The sequence below is a fragment of the Mesocricetus auratus genome, unplaced genomic scaffold (genome assembly GCF_017639785.1).
Source record: "Mesocricetus auratus isolate SY011 unplaced genomic scaffold, BCM_Maur_2.0 Super-Scaffold_100691, whole genome shotgun sequence".
NCBI classification, from domain to species: domain Eukaryota; kingdom Metazoa; phylum Chordata; class Mammalia; order Rodentia; family Cricetidae; genus Mesocricetus; species Mesocricetus auratus.
The window spans coordinates 22,362,993-22,385,016 of NW_024429267.1; the positions used below are offsets into that span (position 1 = coordinate 22,362,993).

General features: G+C 39.4%; 1 protein-coding gene across 2 annotated transcripts in view; it reads right to left on the reverse strand.

Annotated features, from left to right (window-relative positions):
* The window catches only part of Lca5 (lebercilin LCA5), a 40,674-nt gene that overhangs the window by 4,681 nt on the left and 13,969 nt on the right, over nt 1–22,024 (reverse strand). For both annotated transcript variants that reach the window (XM_005073690.4, XM_040740034.1), the window contains 4 exons: nt 19,054–19,583; nt 2,690–2,827; nt 1,693–1,789; nt 637–779 (listed from right to left, as the gene is read on the reverse strand). In XM_005073690.4, coding sequence (XP_005073747.1) covers nt 637–779; nt 1,693–1,789; nt 2,690–2,827; nt 19,054–19,583 — 908 coding nt within the window. The remainder of the gene's footprint in view (nt 1–636; nt 780–1,692; nt 1,790–2,689; nt 2,828–19,053; nt 19,584–22,024) is intronic.

Sequence of the window (22,024 nt, forward strand, 5' to 3'; positions counted from 1 at the left end):
GTCAGCTTAGAATCAGTTGTCTAGGAGGTACACATCTGAGTGTATCCCTAAGAACTGAGGAGGGGGCTGGAGAGAGAGTTCAGTGGTTAAGGGCAGTCAGTGGCTGCTCTTCAGAGGTCCTGAGTTCAATTCCCAGCAACCACATGGTGGTTCACAACCATCTACAGTGGGATCTGATGCCAGAAGAGGGCATCAGATCCTACTATATATACATGCAAGTAGAGTACTCATGTACATAAAATAAATAAATCTTAGGAGAAAAACTAAAACTGAGGAGGAAGGCCCACGATGAATGTGTGTGAACCTGCCTTAATGGCTGGGGATTGAAAGGGAAAAAGGCGAGAGCCGTCTTAGTGCCCACATTCATCTCTGCTTCCTGACTAGATGCAAACGACCAGCTGTCAAACATTCCCCACAGTGGATGACATCCCCTCAAATCAAGAGCCAGAAGGAGCTCTTTCTTTCTTGGTCTGCGTCATATGAGATATTTGGTCACAAAAACAAGAAAGGTAACTAGCATACTTCTCCAGAGGACACAGGACCAGAGAGGGGTGGGAAGTATGTGTGGAACGTCTGGCTACATTTATGAAAACAGATTTCCTGGACTTTGGCTTTTAGTCATCGTGCTGAACTCACCGAAGAATGATATTCTGTTTCACCCCATTTGTTTTCGTAACACCGAACTGTCTGTGATGTAACGGAAAATTCTTCAAGCTCAAAGTCTTCAGTGGTCTGTACTCCTTTTGTACACAGGTCTGTAAAATCACTCTGGCATGATACTACCAAGAAAACCATAAACAAGTTTTCTAACCCCACTGAACAATGTTGACATATATTCAATTGGCAATATTCATCTAAAGGAGAGTGCACACTTTGTTCATGAAGGATTAACTAGCAATTATGTGATTTGAGGGCAATTATACTACAAATGCTAATAATCTTTTGCAAGGTTAATGCTTTAAAATTTCTCTGATTCATAGAATTATACTTTTGTTTAAGAAAAGGAAAACTGTACAATAATACACAGTATAAGTGAAGTGACATCTGGGGTTGGCTCTAAAATATGAGAGAAATTGGAAGGAATGATGAAACCGCAGCAGTGAAGAGTATAATTGGTAAAGCTAGGTGCCTAATACTTACGAATAATTACATATTTCACGTTATCAAAATTATAATAAGGTTTGTAACCTTTTATTAAAATTAAGTTTATTTAATGATATCATAAAAGCTGTATACTAACACAACATTTTGGGATACTTCAACATGGAACATATAGATGTTTTTTAAAAGGTTGCACAAAACTTTTTTTTAATTTTGTAAATTCTATTTTTCTACTCATGTGCAAAGATTGACTCTGTATATGATATGTGCCATGTATGTGATGTGTGTGTGCTCAAGATGCCCAGAAGAGGGCATCATATCCCCTGGTGCTGGGGTTGCAGGTCACTGAGCGGCCTTACATGGGTGTTCTGGAAGATCAGCAAGCACTCTCACCCCGGCTCCCCTCCCCGTCATCTCTCCATCCCACCCCACCCCGATTTTAATGACTTCTCCTTAGAAAGACAAAAGCTGAAAGACTGATCAACGCTGATTTGTAAACCCGAGATCACATATACTCAAGGGCTCCTCCCTCACTGTCTCTAGAGTCCACCATCACTAACAGCTCCAGTTGCAGCAGTAACCCTACTATACCATTTTTTCTTGCAATAACTTCTTTGTCTTTCTTTGGAGAGGACTTCGGCAGACGATTAGCGTATATGTTTTTTATATCCAACTCTCTCTCCTTTTCCTGAAAACAAACCCAATACAAGAAAGGAGGATAGTTAGTTTGAAATTAAACAAATGCCCTCAGTGGGACAGCCAATACCTTCTTTATTAAACTGCAATATCTCTGGGGCAGCTCTCCACTGTAACTATCAAACTAGAAAACTAGGAGGAGTGGGAGGGAAAAGGACGAGGAAGGGAAAAGAAGAGGAAGGGGAAAGGAAGAGGGTGATTGGGGAAAGGAAGGGGGAAGGGGGAGGGGATGGAGAGTAGGGGGAGGGAAGCAAATACCACAAGCTCCCCCATAGAGCTAGTAATGCCTTTCTGTGATCCAGGCTTGGCCCCAGGGACAAAAGCAGAACCTTTCTTAAGTATGTATTTTGGGTTATTAATGACTTAAAAATTAGATTGTGTTGGTCTACACAAGAGATCTTCATAATATGGGAATACACCTTTTTCTGAGAACCTGAGCATCAAAGAGAACTAAATAAGGCTATGCATAAAATTTTGTATAATTCTGAGCAAAATTTCAACCCATCAATGACCTCCATAAAATGAAGACATGTTTAATGTGAATTGGTTTCCTCGAAACAGAATGAAGGGGCGTCAACTTTAAAAGCGAGCATCCTGGAATGATGTGAGGAACACTGATGATTCAGGAGTGTGACACGCATGCTCATTCCCATGGTTCTCTTCCAGAATTTTGTAAAACTGACTTCATTTACAATTGTTGCTATTGGCATATACAGTATTTTACTCTGTTACAGCAATTATATTAGCAACGCTTTTCTTTCTAGGTGACACATACAATACTAGAATTTTGTAAATTACATAGTAAGAAATATGAATAGTGACCACTTTTTACAAAAATGCTAGGTAAGGCATATGACAGGAGAAATTGTGTGGTCTAAAAGAACGTGCTCACCTTTAACTTGTGGTAGAGCCGCTGAAGCTCCTTTTGAAGAAGTTTATTTTCATCGTGAGCCTCAAACGCCCTTTTCCTTTCAGCAAGCAACTGCCGCTGGAAACTGTTTGTGCTCAGCTCGAGGTTTTTGGATAGTTCCTTTGTGAAACAACAATACCAGTAGTCAAACATAGGACTTAGAAATGCCAGGTGACATCTTGGTAGCACTGACCAGACTTAAAAACCAGGCTAAGTTTAGTGCCAGGCAGCAGGTTCCCTATCCATTAGTAAGATTCTAAGCTCAGTGACCCATCCTTGCTTTTCCTGATGATGGATAATCAATCCTCACACATTTTCCTACAGCACACTGTCACTTGAGGGACCGACAGACAGAAATGATAAGAGGGGAGCTTCCAAAAATCAGTACTGGGAAGCAAATACCAAGGTAGTTAAAAGCAGACAGCACAGGTGCAATGTATGCCCTGGAACACCCTCTCAGGAGACGGGTAGCTGTTCCCATGGCCCTGAACACGCATCATCGAGGTTATGAAGAATTTAAATTAAAATACCTTTCTTTCCAAACGAGTAGCTATTTGCTTACCTTCTAGACAAAATAGTCTTCCAAACAAAACAGAAAAAAATGCGGTAGTTACAATCTCACTACTCAGTAATCGCCATTGTCAACATCTCAGTGTACAACTTGGGAGTTCTCTGTGCTTTTCCCGCTCATATCATAAAAACCTAAAGCAACAGACTTGTGCCCCACAACCCTTTAAAATGGAATCATTCCATTCGAGATCAGCATAATTTATTTAAGCAGATTCTGCTGCCCCAGTTTTTCTGTGCTTCCACTTTTCCCACAGTGAATATCCTAGAATAAATAACTTCAAACATAAATTGATTATTTCCCTAGGGCAATGTCAGGAAATGAAGTTTCTTGGCTCTTACTGAAATTAAGAACTCCTGTCTTTGAAAGTAACAAAGTGAATAAAAAACATTTTTGAGGGAAATAACTTTTCTGGCTTGTATCGCTTATCAACATACATATATGATATATATATATATAGAAAAATCACAAAATTCAAAGAAACCAAACATCTCAGTAAAAAGTAGAGGAGATATCTGAACAGGTGATTTACCAAAGAAGACAGAAACAAATAAGCACCAAACATGAGTCTCCAGTATCGTTAGCTGTGAAAAAAATGCAAACTAAAGCCACAATGAAGTAATATTATCTATCTATTAGAATGTCTAACACTGGGAGATCTATATGACAATAGTTCGTGGGGATGAACAGGTATTCATGCACTCTGAATTGGAGATATTACACGTAATGTAGCCACAGTTTTCAGGGCAAGTGACTAGCTTGGCTTGGTAACTTTCCTCAATATGTCAATGAAGGAGTTAATGGTGAAAAGCAAAGAAAACCAATTTACTAAGCATGACCACACCAAGAGGAACAGCTGGCCACACAAACATCACCATCCCCCAGATCGATCTTAAGAAGGAAATGCTATCACCTATTCAATAGTGCACCAGCAGTGGATACTCTTTAGTAACAATGATGCATCCGGGGTCACTGTTAAGTGCAAAGTTAAAGATGCTTTCATTTGAACCTAGTGGTGGGCTACTGTAATCTCAGATATGGGAACTCTGAGGAAGTAGGAGCCTGAATGGAAGCCAGGCTGGGTTACATGGTAAGATTCTCTCTCAAAAAAAAATCCAAATCATAACAGTACTAAGTTAAAATGTTCTATATAAAAGGCCAGAGACCTACACAGATCAGCACCATACCTCCTAAAGATTTGATCCTGTGTTTCAGGAGGAAAATACTATAAAAGACATTATGTCAACAGGAGAAAAAACAATATACTAGGGTCAGTGGAATAAAAGAAACCACTGTATACATGTAAATCACAATACTGGCATATTTAGGATCAATGGACATGATATATGTAACTCCCCTTCAGAAAGTTAATCTGTGTGTCTGCATACAACAGAGAAAGAACATGGGATCCCATGACTGCATAATATAGGTCAAACATGTTAATGTTTACAATAGGTAAGTGAATAAACTATTTAGTTCAGTATTCATTGTAGCATTTTAGATGCACAACTCTACGTAAGCTTGAAATATTTCTATAAAACAGGTAGTAAGAAAACTGTACCTCTAAATATAGTGAGGCAAATCAGGAAGAAGTCATTATACTAAAAAGAAGAAACAGCACAGGTAAAATGGGATGAAATATGCTTGAGTTCCAAAAGACAGTGCTGTCCAGAAAGAACCTAAATAAGACCCAGGGAAATGAATACTCCAAAGTAAAGGAAAATATTTTCAGGAAAGATGAAAAGGTTTGCAACTCAGAAGTCTTTCCTAAGAGAAAGTATACTTCAGTAGGAAAGAATATGAACCCTGAAGGAAAGAAGCAATATTGAGCAATGGTGACAAGCATGGATCAATGTAAACTTAGAAAAAGCCAGGAGTCACCTTAAAATGGGACCTACTATCTGAAATTGTATACTTAGAGTCAAGAACCCTTGCACACCTCATTTCTGTGAGTACACAGACATTTGCTGCCCTGGGACGATGAACCTTTCAGCTAAGGAGAACAAAAGAACCTGTATCTGCAAAAACACACAAACATACCCTCAAAATTCTACTTCACAAAGGAACTGGTTGTAACCTCACCTCACATATCATAGGAGATACATACGTGAAAAACACAAACACAAGGCACAGCAAAGAGGGGAGGCAAGGTGAATACATCGGGAAGCTACAGCCAGAACTCTGGGGCAAACACGGGGACCAGCTGTGCTGAGTGAGCAGAGCTGTGCTGAGGGCGGGGCACACAGGATCACCAGTGCCTATGCCCTTGCTTGATGCTCAGAGACTTCTTGTCTGATAATCAGAACATAGACTCCACTAACCGCATATTCCTAAAATGTAGGGCATGATCAAGAAACCAAACCTTAGAATTCACAAGTAGAAGAAATACAAACTACAGGCACAGAAAGCATAGTCACTGAAATTTAAAAGAATTGTTCTCCAAATCAAGAGGCAATACTAGAGATCTAAGGACAAGAGGCATTTAGAACTCTAACTAGAAATGACCAGAAAAGCATGTCTCCAAGGCACTGTATGGGTAAAATGCCAACAAAGAACAGGAAAGCCACAAAAGAAAACTTCAAGTAACATACAAGACAGACTCATCCAAGTCACATCAGAAAGCCCAAACACCAGGAAAACACAGAGAAGAGTTAACAACGGTGTGTTAAGACTACCAAAGCTATCCTTTGACATAACAGAGATGTTTTCCCAGACAAGTACAAACAAAAGCAACTGACTACTAAACTAGCACTACAGAAGGTATTTTACAACAGGGATAGAAGAAAAAGGAAAGAACCAAGCATATTTAACTCAGTATTTGGCACATTGCTAAAATAAATAAGAAAGAGAGAAAAGAACAAAAAGTGTCCAAATAAGCCAAGAAAAAAATTCAATAAAATTACAGTAGCATAGCTCTCAGTATTGACCCTGAGCCTAAATAAGTGGTTGTTTGTGGTGATATATTATTTGTGATATATTAAAGCTTGCCTGAGGATTCAGAAAGCCAAGCCAGTCACAAGCCTTTAATCCCAGTGGCCAGAATCTAAGAGGTGGTGGTACACAACTTTAATCCTAGGACTCAGGATTAAGAGGTAGATGAATCTCAGTGAGTACAAGGTCACCCAGACTACACAAGATTGGTTCAGTCCTATAGAGAAACAGCCCACATGAAGATGATCTCACACCCCTTTAATCCCAGCATTATGGAGGTGTATAAGACAGGAGCAGAAGTCAGTAGGAGGCATTCATTCTCCAGCCACACTGAGGATAGGAAGACATTCAGTCTCAGGATTCTCCAGTCACGCTGAGAGGCAGGAGGATCAGCCCATTCAGCCTGAGGTAGTGGTGGGAGCTATTGGCCTGCTACTTTGTTTTTCTGACCTTCAGCTTGAAGTTTAACTCCCCCCATATCAGTCACTGGATCTTTTATTAATCCATGTTACAGTTCTAAATTCTCCAACTAAAAACTGCAGACTAGCGTACGAGCTGACACAAAATTCAACCTCACTGGCAAAGATACACACACTGAAATGGAAAGGCTGGAAAGCGACTTGCCCTACATGCAGAAACTATAAACAAGCAGAACAGCTGGATTTGATAGGTGATAAATTGACTTCAAGCCAGCGTTAGAGGGGAGGAAGAGCATACCCATAACAAAAAGAACAATCCATTAACAGGATACGATGGCTGTAAATATATATATATATATATATATGTATATATATATGTACCACACATTGTTACACCCAATTTCATAAAACAAGCGCTACAAGTCCAGATAAAACAACACTGATCTCAACACACTAACACTCACCAATAAACATGTTACCAAGACAGAAAAGCTTCAAAGTCAAGTGGGACCAAAGGGAACAGACTTAACAGACATGTGTGCATAACAATTGGGAAGATACTTTCTTCTCAACAGCTCATGGGCTCAGTCTCCAAAATAGATCAATTTTAAGCCATAAAAGAAATCATACCAAATATTTAAAAACTGAAATAATGTCTTATATCTTCTATCATAATGAATTAAATTAGAAATCAATGAAACCACAGAAAGAAAACTACTGAAATATAAACTGAAGGGATTTGGAGGAAAAGGGTGGGAAGTTGATATGATCAAGATACATTGTATACATGTATGAGATTTCCAAAGAATAAACATGTCTAAAGGAGTAAAAAGAAAACATGCAAACACCTGGATATTGAGCAATAAACTGTTGGATGATCACTGAGTAACTGAAGAAAACAGGGAGAAATTGCTTAGAATCAAATGAAAAAAACAACTTTCTAGGTAGTTCTAAGTGGGGTGTTTGCTGCAATATGTGCCTACATTAAGGGAACCAAAGAGAAATCAAACAAGTAACCTACTGATATACATCAAGATCTTAGAAAAACAAAAGCAATACAAACACCAAATGAGTGGACAGGGAGAAATAACAAAGATCAGAGAAAAAAATAATGAACCGCTGATATGACAACAGATACCCACGAAATCCAAAGGATCTTTAGTTGATATTTTGAAAACTTTTGTGCTAGGAAGTTGGAAGCTAGAAGAAACAGCTCAAGGTCTAGACTCGTGAGATCTACTATAATTGAATTAAAGTGATACATATACATATGTATGTATGTATATCTTAAACAGACCCAGAACAAACAGTAAAACAGAAGCAGTAAGGAAGTATTTCCCAACAAGGAGAAGTCAGTTTTGATGTAGTCACAGCTAAATCCTGGTGACTTTCCTTGTTCCTGTGACAACACACCTGACAGAAACACTTAACAAAGGGAGGGAGGGTTAACTCACAGTTCAGTGTGGAATCCACCCTGACGGGGAAGCCATGGCAGGGCACTACATAGCCTGTCAAACGCACCCACAACAGAGTTGAATCCTGGTATACCATTATTTCTCATTTTTACTCAGTCTGGGACTCAAGACCATAGAAAAGATAGTCCCACCAATCACCTCAGATAACTTAACCTAGAAACTAGTCACTCGCAGAGGTTCATTTTGTAAGTGACAGCAGATTCTGATAAGTTGATAATCAGTTCTAACATAACAAAATGTAAATTAGCCCAGCCACTAGGGGAAATGGAGGGTCCTAAAGAAACTAAAAATAGGCTTACCATGTGATCCACTGATTGCTACTTTTAAGTGTATATCCTAAAGAAATGAAGTCAGCACACCAAAGAGATACCTGCTGTCCTTGTGTACCATGGCACTATTCCTAACAGTAAGAATCGGCCTAGGTGCTCAACAGATAAAAATATACAGGAAAAAACACACACACACACATACTACATACATACATATACACATACCATATACACATGTACATGCATTATACATACATACCACGTATATATGTATATGCATACAATATACACATATACAATATACACATGTACAAATGTCATATACATAATGCATAACATATTCACACATATACATATACCATATACACATGTATATGTGAGCAATATACATACACACATACTACATATGTATATGCATATGATATACATACACACATACCATATACATAGTACATGCATACCACATGCATGCATGTACACATACCATAAATATGCATGCACATATATCATATAAATGGGTATATGCATATAATATACATACACATACCATACATACACACATATCATATGCATGTACACACATACCATATATATTATTTAGCTGAAAAGAATAAGGCCTTGTCATTTCTGAAAATTCAATGGAATTAGAAGTCATCATGTTGAACAAAATAAGCCAGAGACAGGAAGACAAGCATCACACCCTTTTCCATACGTAAAAGCAAAAACCCACTATTCTGAAAACAGAACAGTGATCACTGGGGACTGGCAAGGCTATGGATGCAGGAGAGAGTGGAAGAACGGTAGACAGTTATAGCGACCCATGTCATATGCCTATATGGAAACACCACAGTGAATCCCATTAACAGTTATATGCACTAGCAAAAATAGATACTTGATGATGAAAATATAAAACCCAGAATGAAAAGAACAAATATAAGTTACTCTAGGACCTAAAACTGGAATACAAACCATGAGTCTATAAATATCAAGAAAAATGCATAATCAGAAAAAAGACAAATACAAACTTAGAAATACACAGGTTTGAGAGGTGAAATGTATAGTAAAGAATAAAACGAGAGAATACCATACACATTATTCTAGAAGAGATGTTTATAGCTTTGAGTTTTATAAACTGCATAAGGGCAGCTTAGAATGAAATGAAATTGCATGTGAACACTGCTGTAAAACTCACCAGTATTAGCATAAAGAATCAAGCAATATATAAAACTGCATCAAGCAAAGTAGCATTAACGCCTAATGTATCTAAATGCATCGCACTAATCAAACAAGAATGCATTAACTATTCCAGTAAATAGAGATACCCATCATCTGATGAGATCCAGTTTATTATTTAAAACAAAAACCCAGCACCATGTTCTTTGCTATGCATGATTTAACATCTCTGGGTGGTAAGAATATTCAGTTTTCATAGTTTTTTCCACTTTTTAAAAATGAACAAGAAAAAAAGCACTAAAAATTAAAAGGCCAACTCTAAAGCTGTGCTTGAAAATAAAATGTCTGGGAAGGAGATGCTCCTGATAGCTTCAGCAGAGTAAGTCCTGAGGAAGGCAGCCACTGGGAACTTTACCAACACTGTCCTCTTTTTCAACATCAGACCAAAGGCAATAGTAGAAATCAAGTAAGAACATGAATGCTTTCAATAATTTTCTTATGCTATACATTATTACACAAGGAAAATTTGCCTTCAAAACTTGGAGAAATTAAATGAAAAAGCAACCTTTAGGAGTATTATCTTTGGCTGGTAGGACGACAGAGACTTTTCTTACTACTTTAAAATAAATCTTGAAATGTCTTTAAAGAAACATTGTAATGAAACAAAAACTTAAACACTTAACTTTTCCCAAAGTGAAGTATGCCAGAATGCTAACTCTTTTGAAAGACAGACAAAGGGCAGCAGCTGTGCAAACATTCTCTTGGCTGGTTTTACTGCCATTTATTTCCTCTTCCTAATAAAGAGGAATATCATTAAACACCAAGTTTGTTTAAATGGCTCTGTTCATGTTATCTTAACCACTATGCTATGTCACTGCAGCTCAGTTCTCAAGACTTATGCCTTGAGCAGGCAAGGGGCCTCACACTCACCCCGCCAGCCTACCTTACAGGCATGCCACTTAGGGGGTTCCTGGCAGATGAGTTCAGCCTCTACTGAAATCCTTCCAGGAACAGAAGGCTCACCAATCACAAGGTACTGTGTCCATGACAGGAAATTCAGTGATTAGGAGTTCTTCTTTACAAATGAGTAGACACCAGTTTCTATGTAATGTTCATCAGGGTTGTATTGCTCCAAGAACACCAAAAAACAGCATTTCTCTTCTTTCATGCCACAGCCCTTTGATTAACTAAGTTACATTTCCCATGAGTCTGATCCATGCCTCCATATTTATTCTATTTATTTTTAAAACATTTTATTACAGCGTGTGTGTGTGTCTGTGTGTGTGTGTGTACGCACAGGCACCTGTGCCACAGAGCACATGTGGAAGTCAGAGGACAACTTGAGGGAATCAGTGCTCTCCTTCCATCAAGTGGCTCCCTGGGATTGAACTCAGGTCATCAGACTTGGCTGCAAGCACCTTTATCTGCTGAGCCATCTCTAAGACCAGCTCTGTTTTAGCATGTCTTACATGACAAGGTTTGTTGCTTTTACTTCCTAGCTATCCCATTTGCTCTCTACATGTCAGCTTGTTAATATTTTGTGCATGTTGTTATATGTAATCTGAGCAGTAAAATTAGAGTTAGCAGTACCATCTACCCCACAGAGTTTTCTATGAATAACTCTTTCCCTGTGTTTACACTTTAAGCAGCAACACAGCCTTACCAACTAAAAATATGATCTTTTTTACAATCCGAACTATTCAGCCAGAGGTTCTACAATAGATATCTATAAAGCCAACGTTTTACGAATATTTAACTCTAATCAAGTTTTATGAGGTTGTTTGGAGTAATATTTTGAGGTTAGGGGGATAGATTCCATTTTCATCTTGTCATCATCAAACTAGCCACCCTCCTCCACATTTGTGGACTTGTCACAAACACATCATGAATCCAAGCCATTCACTCATTCTTTCCAGAAACATTAATTATATTCCAGACAGCATATCAATATTGTGAGCACAAACAAATCAGACTGGTTCCTGACCTTTAAGAATCCATCAGTTGAAAACTAAAGGGGACAAGACCTGACATGACATCCAAAGCACCACCTAGAAACTTCTCCAGGTTCACTGCAGCTTGGGTACAGATCTGCTTGTGAAGTTTTCTAACGTTATTTTCAGCTAGTGCTCGTATCTTCAGTGAGACAGTAAACATGATGGGATGGGGAAATGGCTCGGTCTGTACAGTGCTTGCTGTGTAAGCATCATGAGGACCTGAGTTTGAATCCCCAGCACCCAAAATACACTTTTCATTAGAAAAGCAATGTTAGTAACAATTGTTATGGTAAGCTCCTGTCGGTGGTGAGAGGGTATCGAATGACACTGATACATTGCTCGGGGCTTGCAAGACAAAGACTACTTCCTAACAGGGATGATTCTCAGGAGCTGCCTATAAACAAACTGATGAAATCATACTTCACTGCAGGTCTCCTCACAGTATTAAAGCCCCTCTTAGTGCCTCTGTTACTTCTTCAGCATGAAATTCTTATGTAAACATTAACACAAAACCAAAATAATTGTTCTATGTAGTGAGAAGTTTCCATAGACCCTCCAAACATAACTACTGAGGTCATGAAGTACTAAAGTATAATATTTAATTATATTAACATATATATGGTCTGGCCATTTTTAGAATTGTTTTACAGCAACAATTAGCAGGGACCTCCGTTTTCATTTTCAACATTAGGAGCTTTTCTTCTTTGAAACATTTGATAATAGATGTAATAAGAACTTAATTCAGAGTGGGGTGACCTGGAGGGATGGCTCAGTGGTTTAGAGTGCCTATTACTCTCACAAAAGACTAGAGTTCAATTCAATTCCCAGCACCCACACTGGAAGATTCACAACTGCCTATAACTCCAGCTCTGTAGGATCCCATGCCCTCTTCTGGAGTCTGCAGGCACTTGCATTTACATATATATGCATGAAATTAAAAGTAAAATCTTCAAAACAAAACTTAACTTTGGTGTCCCAAGCTAAAAACATTTCAGGCACATGAAGGGCTTAAAAACCCTGACTTTAGAGCCAGTGAGATGTTACCAAGCTTGATGACCAAATCCAATGTCTGGGGCCACGTGGAAGAACAGAACTCAAACCCACAAGTTGTCCTCTGATTTTTACTAGCACGCCATGAACATACAATTCTACACAGAAAAAGACACGGAGAATGTATGCGTGCATGCACACATGCATGCTTGTGTATATGCACACAGACAATAGACAACACAGACAGACAGGCAGACAGACCGACAGTGTGAAAATAAAAATTTTAAGTATGATAGACCATCAGATTTCAGAGCTGAAAGGCACCTCAGGAGTCCTAGCGTTTAATTCCACAGATGAGCCAGCTGAAGCCTGGGGATTAAGAAAGACCACAAAACACAAGGACAAAAGCAGAGATAGCTTGTTGATTCGATATCCACTATTGTCTTAATTCACTTCTTTAGAAATAGCACAAGAGGAACCGAGGCCACAGCAGAGCTTCTGGACTTGGGGTTCGGAAGATAAAAGCTCTGAGGGCAGAAACTAGTCAGTGGATGATCATGTGGGCAGGAGAGAAATGGACATATCTAGTCAGTGAGAAGGGGAAACCATGCTCAATTAACCCTTGCTTCTAGTGACTACTTACTTGAGATGCAGTTCTACCTTAACAAAAGAAGCACTCCCCTGCTTGAGGGTAGTCCTGAGTCAGGGAAAGTGAGTAATGATCTCTTACAGGAAAATCTACCAAAAGAGAAGTCTACCCAGACTTTCTTCTACAGCGACATATACTGAGCTCCACAACAGCAAACTGCTTCCTGAATTTTCACCAACTGATAAAAGACAGAGGAAGTCTCAATAGTTTCATCATGTTTTCTTGACAAAGTAACTTATTCTGTGCCAATATGATATTACAAGCAGTTGGATTTTCATACACCAAGTGTACACCTACAGCTTGTACGTGCACAGTAACTACAGTTTTATTTGTTCATAAAGGCTGGAAGACAATTTTCTGTTTGATGGCTGTGAACTCCTATGATGGTCACAATCCCTGACGTGTGCTTCAAGACACACTGCTGTGACTAACCTACTACTGCAACCTTGGTCAGGAAGGCATCCAAAGTCTGGAGAATACTATGTAAGATTTAGAATAATATTAAAGAGTAGCTACTTTTTTAACGTGCTATTTAAATATGCTGCTGTTTTCTAATTACTGTAAACATCTGTGTAAGGTTGAATTGTCTGCATCTTTATCAATCATAACAACATATTGCAACAGATTGAGTGCAGAAGCAGATACAGGGCCCAGCTGTCCTTTACTGAGTCAGACATTAAAGCTATTTACAAATGTATAAAGCAAACCACTTTCCTCCTGATTTACCTCAAGTTCAGAAAAAAATACTGCTAAAGAATTTTTTAATTATTTTTATTTTATGTGTCTACGTGTTTGCCTTCATATAGATATGTGTGCCTCATATATGTCCCTAGCACCTGTGGAGGCCAGAATAAGACACTGACCTGGAGTTACAGGTGGTTGTGAGCTGTCCCATGGGTGCTCAGAGCTGAAACCTGGTCAGTCCTCTGCAAGAGCAGCCAGTGCTCTTAACCACTCAGTTATCATTTAGACTGAAATATTTTATAATGCAATGTAACCAGTTATTTATCAGTGTTTAATGTGTTAAGGAATATTTTAAAATGTTCTAAACTTTGAATTCCTAACATGGCAAACATCAGCAAAGAAACCCGCCAACAAAATCTTTGTTGGAGAAGGGTTGTTGATAATTTTTAGAAGTTTGAAAACCTCTGCATCCTACAACTAAAGCATGCTTCTCTCTACTTTCAAAGTCAGGTTTTAAGTACTAAAATTTGTATTAATCTATTAAAGAGCATACATTAAAACGGGATTTGAGAACTGTTCAATACATTGCTAATGTGTGCTGTTACACAGTTCAGTGACTAAAAGAGACAACAAATTGCTGTCATGCGGAGGGTTGACTACACTCAACAAGGAGCTGTCATGCAGAAGGGTGATCACAGACAACAGTGTGCCACTCCTCTGAAGGGTAACTATAGACAACAATGCGCTATGCATCTGAAAAAAAAATTGCAAGCTTCCTGTGAGAAAGCATTCTGAAAGCTTCTATGCAATATATATATACACATATATAGAACCCAAAATAACCGTGTACAGTAATTTTAAATGAAGGTTAAACATGTGGTCTGATTTAGGTGCCAGCCCTTTATACAGTGTTCAGCAAGACTAACTGCATCAAGCAGTTCACCCTGGTATGTCCTGGGACTGGAACAAACACTAGTTAGTATAGGTGAATTGATTCCTAAAGGGAGAGGACAACTGTCAGGCAATTGACTCCACTGAAATCTTTCACTATTTATCTCTGTAAACACATACCCCTTTCTAAACTATCGACTGCACCCCTAAACTACCAAGCTCCCATGCACCTTGTCACTCACATTAAATAACAAAACAAACCAGCAGCCAAATTATAGGCTGCTATACATGGGAAAAGGCTATTGACATTCAACTAGTTAAACTTAATACTGTAAGGAGGTCCCCCTCCACTCTTCAATAACTGCATGTGATGAGAAGAGTAAAAGTTGTGGCCCGACATCCTTATAAATCTAAAGCTGTCTTTCCCAAGTTCCAGCCTAAAAACAGAATTCTATGATTTAAAACAATCTACACTGAAATAAAAGAAAGCTAAAATCCCACAGAAAGGAAAATAATACCCTGAAGCTCATACAGAACCACAAAAGACCCAGAAAGTCAAAGCAATCCTGAGATAAAGAAGGATGCTGGAGGTATAAGCTAGGTTACAGAGCTATAGTGATTAAACAGCATAGCACTGGCACAAAAACAGACATGGAAATCGATGGAACAAAGCAGGAGATGCAAACATGAGGACATGTAACCACAGTCACCTCATATTTGATGAGAAAAATGGAGAAAAGATACCATCTTCAACAAATGGTGCTGAGGAAACTGATGTCCATATGAAGAATGAAAACTAGACCCATATCACCCTGCATAAAACTTAACCACAGATGGATCAAAGACCTCAATGTGAAACCTGAAATGGTGAATCTGCTGGAAGAAAATATAGTCTATACCTTATAGTTTATAGGTCTAAGAGAAGACTTTCTGAATAGGACTCTATTTGCTCAAGAATAAGGCCAACTATTGACAAGTGGGACCTATAACACTAGAAAATTTCTGTATAGGAAAGAAAACAGCCAACCTAATGAAAAGGAAGCCCACAGAGTGGGAGAGGATCTTTGTCATCTATATATCTGATAGAAAATTAATATTTACGATATTTAAAGAAACAAAAAACAGAGTCAAGGAAACAAAAGACCCAGTTTAAAAGTAGACTATGGATTTGAACAGGGTTCTCAAAAAGAAGAAATAAAACTATCAAAATTATTCCTAGAAATTAGAGAAATACAAATCAAAACAACTTTGAGATTCTAACTTACCCCAGTCATAATGACTAAGATCAACAAAACAAATGACAGCCAAGGCTGGAGAGAATGTGGGGGAAGAGAACCCTCATTCATTGCTGTTGTTCTTAAAAACTGGTCCAATTATTCTGAAAATCATCAAAAAACAAAAACTAAACATCCCATGTGGCCTCAGCATATGCCTAGAGGACCCGATATCCTTTTCCACAGACACTTGCTCAGCCATGTTCATTGCTGCTCTGTTCTCAATAGCTAGGAAATGGAAACAACTTCAAGGTCCTTCAACTGATGAATGAATAATCAAAGTGTGATGCACACACACTATGGAACATTAGTCAGTTGTAAAGAAAAATGAAATTTGCCAGTAAATGGATGGAAATAGAAGGTAATACACTGAGTGGGTTACCAGGCGGCAGAAAGACAAGTGGCACATACACTTATATGTGAATCCTAGGTTGTGAGTCTACAACCTAGAGTCTATGCAGAAACCAGGAAGGGAGTAAGAGTCCGGGGTCATGGGGGTGGGGTGGGGGAAGTGGCGACTCTAAAGAGGGGGTAGTAAGACATGGATACTGTGGAGGGGGAAGGGGAAGAATAGTGAGGGGGGACTTTATCTGGGGAGGAGGAAAGGGATACAGTATTGAGTATAGTACACATGGTCACAGGGATAAAGGACACCAAGGATGATTGAGAATGTCACAGTTAAACACATTATTTTATATTTACTGAAAAGATATATAAAAATATTATTTAATACTTTAGACAAATTTATGTCACCCAGGTGATAATACCTCCCCCAAAGAAGCTACAGATTGACAAAAATCTTCAAAAAGACGGTAAGAAAAGTTACAGAGTGTAAGAAAAGAACTGTCAAAAGTCAACAAAACACACACACAGAGACAGAGAGAGAGAGAGAGAGAGAGAGAGAGAGAGAGAGAGAGAGAGAGAGAGAAGAGCGAAATAATTCACTTACCAAATGTTAAGGAAAAACCCCACCAAGAACAAAATAAAAATACACTAAATAAAAATCACAAATGGATATTCAACTCCAACACCTTAGGAAAGCGCTGTTTAGCAGCGCAGGACAGGGTGCTGCAGGCCTGTGAGAACGGGTTAAAACAGGGTTAGTACCAAATGCTGAGGAGAAGGACCAGAGCAGAGAGGCACTGAGGTGAACGCCCACCGGCAGGGCTACTATAGAAAGGCGGGGACAGTTTCTGACAAAGGCAGGCAGACGTTCTACAATCTAGCACATGTACTTCTAGGTACACATCCCAGAGAAATGAAAGCCATGTTCATATAGAAAATCTGTACACAAACGGTCTTAGCAGCTTTACTGCTTAGTACAAAAGCTAAAGGTAATATCCTTCAATTGGTTATACCACGACACTCTGTCACCACACTGTCAAGTACTTCTCAGAAATCAAAGCTTTTACTCATCCAACAGCTATCATTAGAGTGAAAGTGATGGGTGCCAGCATCAAGCCTATACAATAAGCAACTCCAGTTATACAGCATCCTTGAAATTACAGAATTATAGACATGCCTAGTAGTGAATGCCTCAGGTTAGAGAAGGAAGGATAAAGGGTATTGCTGATCTGTAGCTTGACCTGAGCTATGGTCACAAACCCCATGCATGTAATCAAACATACATATGTGTACAAATAAAGCCGGGGAAAACTGAGGAGTTTGCTGGATCATTTCCCTGTATTAGAACTAACTCCCTGACTCTCCTATTGTGTGATGATTATAAAATATGGGGAAAATGCATTTTGTAATATGGTTTCTATTAATGCATAATGGTTCCCATAAACTTTCTATTAGTGCATATCTATCTACAATGATCTCAAAATAGGTTAAAAAAAAAGCAAAACAAACAAAGAAGCCAGTATCCTTATTTTTAAGAGACATAGTTTGGCTTTACGGTCTAGGTTGACTTTGAACTCAGTCCTTCCTCAGCTTCCCAAATGCCCAGATTACATGCACATGCCACCACACCAGGCCTGTCTCTGCCCCACCCCACCCTCACACAGTTGTTTGTGCAGGTTTCCTTATACAAAGGGCCCCACATAGTTTCACTAAAACCATTTAATACCCATGTCCCATCATATTTCTCATTTGTTCCCCTCCTCCACTGCCCCCATGTCCCTTAAACCATGTGATTCTCTTCTTTGCCCCCAGGTAGCCCCCTTTTTACTTTTGCTTTTTTGTTATGATATTGCATGACCTTCTCTCTGCCCCTTTATGATCTTTCTCCTCTCTCACGAATTTCTCACTTCATGGAAAGAGATGTTTTGTACAGGGTGGTTACTATGCTTCAAAGACAATCAAATAGTCAAACACAGTGCTTCCAGAAATCAGCATGTGGCTTACTAATGATACATACAATCTTTGACATCTAGCGCTTAAATGCATGCTCTTTTGTGTAAGTGACGGTATGCATACATGGGTGTGCATGTGTGGAGGCCAGAGATCAACCTTGGGTTTCATTCCTAGCAGCTGTCCACCTTGGCCTTTCCCTCGTACCTGGAGTTCAGTAAGTAGACCAGGCTAGTGGCTCAGTGAGTCCCACAGATGTGCCTGTCTGTGCCTCCCCTCCCCAGCACTGAAATTGCACCACCACCACCTACCATACCCAGCCATTTTTATGGAAGTGCTGGGGGTGGAGCTCAGGTTCTCATGTTGTAGAGCAACTCCTTCACAGACTAAGTTCTCTCCCTAGCTGTTAAATATACATCCTTAATTGTCCATGATTTCATCTGCAGTTCTGTTGTCTGGGACAAGGAGTCAATCACTATGTAGCACTGGCTGGCCTAGAAAGTATACCAGGCTGCTATCAAACTCACCAAGATGCCTCAGCATCTTGCGTTTTAGAATTAAAAGCCTGAATTGCCACCCTGGATCTGTCCTTGATTTCTATCCAAGAAAAACAATATTAAAATGCATTTCCAGCTCTAAGCAAAGGCCAAACTACAACAGGCTACTTAATCAGAGTCCTAAAATGCCCAGTGAGTACCAGCCACAGAACACAACGTGAAGGCATACAATTTTACCTTAATTTTTCTCTCGGTGTCATCTAATTTTAACTCTGCCGTAACCAGTTTCTTGGCCAAATCATCTCGTTCTGGGAGGTGTCTAGCCTCGGAGATCTTTTTCAGTTTCTGCAAGGAAAACTTCGTCCTAAATAGTTCCCCTTCAGTGTCTTTCACCCTCTTCTCCGTTGCCCGTTCTTTGTCCTGAGATTTTCTTAAACGTTCTTTGAGTGCAGTAATCTCATTGTTGTGACGCAGTATAAGTTGGGAGATTTCACTCTCTGCATCTTCAAACTTGGTCAGTGCTTTCTCCTGACGAAACTGAAGACTTTTCAAAGCCTTGTTTTCTTTGAGCAGCTGGGCTAGCCTGATCTGCAGTTCCGACACTTCATTCTGCAGCTCGTTGATTTTCAGAAGCCTCGCAGACAGAATCCGCTTTGTAACGATATCCGGATCTTTCCGAAGCGGCTCTCTGTTGAGGCTTTGGGACCGAAATCCGATTCGGATTCCCCTTCTGATGGGTTCAGCCTTAGGGCTGACTTTCTTAAGGGCTAAAAAAGAAACAGTAATAATGTGAGTGAAGGCCATACCCATGTCACTATTTATCCATTCAGAACATGTGGATCTACATAACTTTTACTTTTTGTCCTTAAAAAAATGATCTTATAGCCTGGGTGCAGTGGTACGTGCCTTTAATTCCAGCATTTGGGAGGCAGAGGCAGTGGGTCTCTGAGTTCAAGGCCAGTCTAGTATATATAGCAAGTTCCAGGGCTATGTAAAAATTAAATACCAGGAATGTTTTAATGTCTTGATACATTTTTCTTTAGAGAGGTTTTGGGATAAGAGATAGCTTAGTTCCCAAAGTATGTGTCACACAAGCACAAAGACCTGAGTTTGCTCTCCACAACCCACATGAAAAACCTAGCCAGTGTAAAGCCAGGTGTGGGTGGTGTGAGCTTGTAATCCCAGCACTGTCAAGGTGAGGACAGAAAGATCCTGCAGCTCACCAGCCAGTCAGTCAGGACTACTTGGGCAATCTGTAAACCCATGAAGAGTTACTGTCTCAACAAACAAGATAGATAGCTCCAGAGAAATGACACCCAACATTGTCTTCCACCCTCTACATACATACACACATGACACACACACATACACACAGACAGAAGCATAACAAAGACATACACATATAAACAAAACAAATGTCACTTTAAAGCACATAAAATCCTTGAAGTATACACACTAAATTATAACATTTCTCAAAATTTTTAAAGCATTTTTATTAAAATTTATTGAGCTTAAGCCTCACAACTACTCTTTAAAAGAGAGATCTAAAAGCCTATCAAAAGGTTAAAATACAAAAACAAACAACCTCTGTAACGTGCTGCCTTTCCCACCAGCTGCCTGGGCCCCGTGGAACTGTCTGAACCCCCAAATAACACACATATATTAATTATGAAGCTGTTGGCCATTAGCTATTGTTTCTCATTGGCTAGCTCTGACTTAATTATTGACCCATAATTACTAATATATATGTTTATAAGGACTTATCTTTTCGAGAATTCAGACTTGCATCCCCTCTTCCCGGAAATCACATGGCGGCTCAGTTCACTACATTTCCCAGAATTCTCCTAGACTCCTAATCCCACCTATCTTGCTTCCTTATTAGCCAACAGTGCTTTATTGACTTATACACAGGTCTTCCCATCAAACTTTCAAGTCAAAAAGCCCACACCAGGCCATCTCCCTTTCTACCTGCTGCCTGTGGATCAGAATGTAAAGCTCTCAATTGACTTCTCCAGCACTATTATGATCAAAGACTAACCCTCTGAAACTGTAAGCCAGCCTCCAGTTAAATGCTTTCTTTTGTAAGATTTTCCTTGGGATGCTGTCTTATCATAGTAAAAAAAAAAAAAAAAAAAAAAAAGGAACCATGGCCGAAGTGGGTACCAGGAATGGGAGAGAGGTGGTTTGAATCAGAATGGTCCCCCACAGCCTCTTATGTTTGAAAGCTTGGTCCCCAGTTAGTGGAACTGTTTGGGAAGGATTGGGAGATGTGGCCTTGTTGGAGGAGGTGTGTCACCAGGCCGTCTCTCTCCTCCCTCTCTCTCATCTCGTTCTCTCTCTCTTGCCTGCCTGCCACCATACTCCCTGCCATGATGATCATTGGCTAACCCTCTAAAACTGTAAGCAAGTCCCCAATTAGATGTCATGGTCATGGAATCTCTACAGCAATAGAACAGCAACTAAGACAAATTCAGTTTGGTTCTGTTGCTTGGTCTAAGGCAGACAAATGACCTCAAACTTTAATTCAAGACATCACAGAGCAGAAAGCTGTGCAAGGCAGGGGGAGATAATAACTGAAAAATTCTGACTGTTGCTAGAATCCTTTTCCACTGGTCTGACTGTTTTCAACAATCTTCTCAAATAAGGTAAAGCTTACAAAGCTTTGAGGCCTTAACTGGGGAACTTCCAGGAGAGAAACAGAAAACTAATGTGCTTCTTGCCCACATTACCCTAGACAGGTAAATATCCTTGGGAATACCAGGCATTTTCTAAGGTTCAACTTGACAAGAGATGTGTATAGAAGGTGTGTATAAAAGGATTGACAATCAAACAAGAAAACCACTCAGGTGTCAACAGATGGGCATCCTGAGGCACTGGACTGGGATCCATGAACAGGTTGTTCTCATGTGGATACACATTCTTTGAGATTCTATTCTTCTTTGTTATTATTATTATTATTACTACTATTATTATCATTGCAGGGTGCATGTGTATATGTTGTAGATCAAAGGGCAAAGTTGGTGTTTGTGGAGTTGTGTTTCTCCTTCCTCTACGGTTCCTGAGTCAAAGTCACATGATCAGGCTTGAGGAACAAATATGCTTAACCTGCTGCTGAGCCACCTGGCTGATCCTCTTTGTAGTTTTTAATGTGTAAACATTATTTTTCAAGGCAACTATTTTTAATGCAAATTTAATTATACCCTTTCTT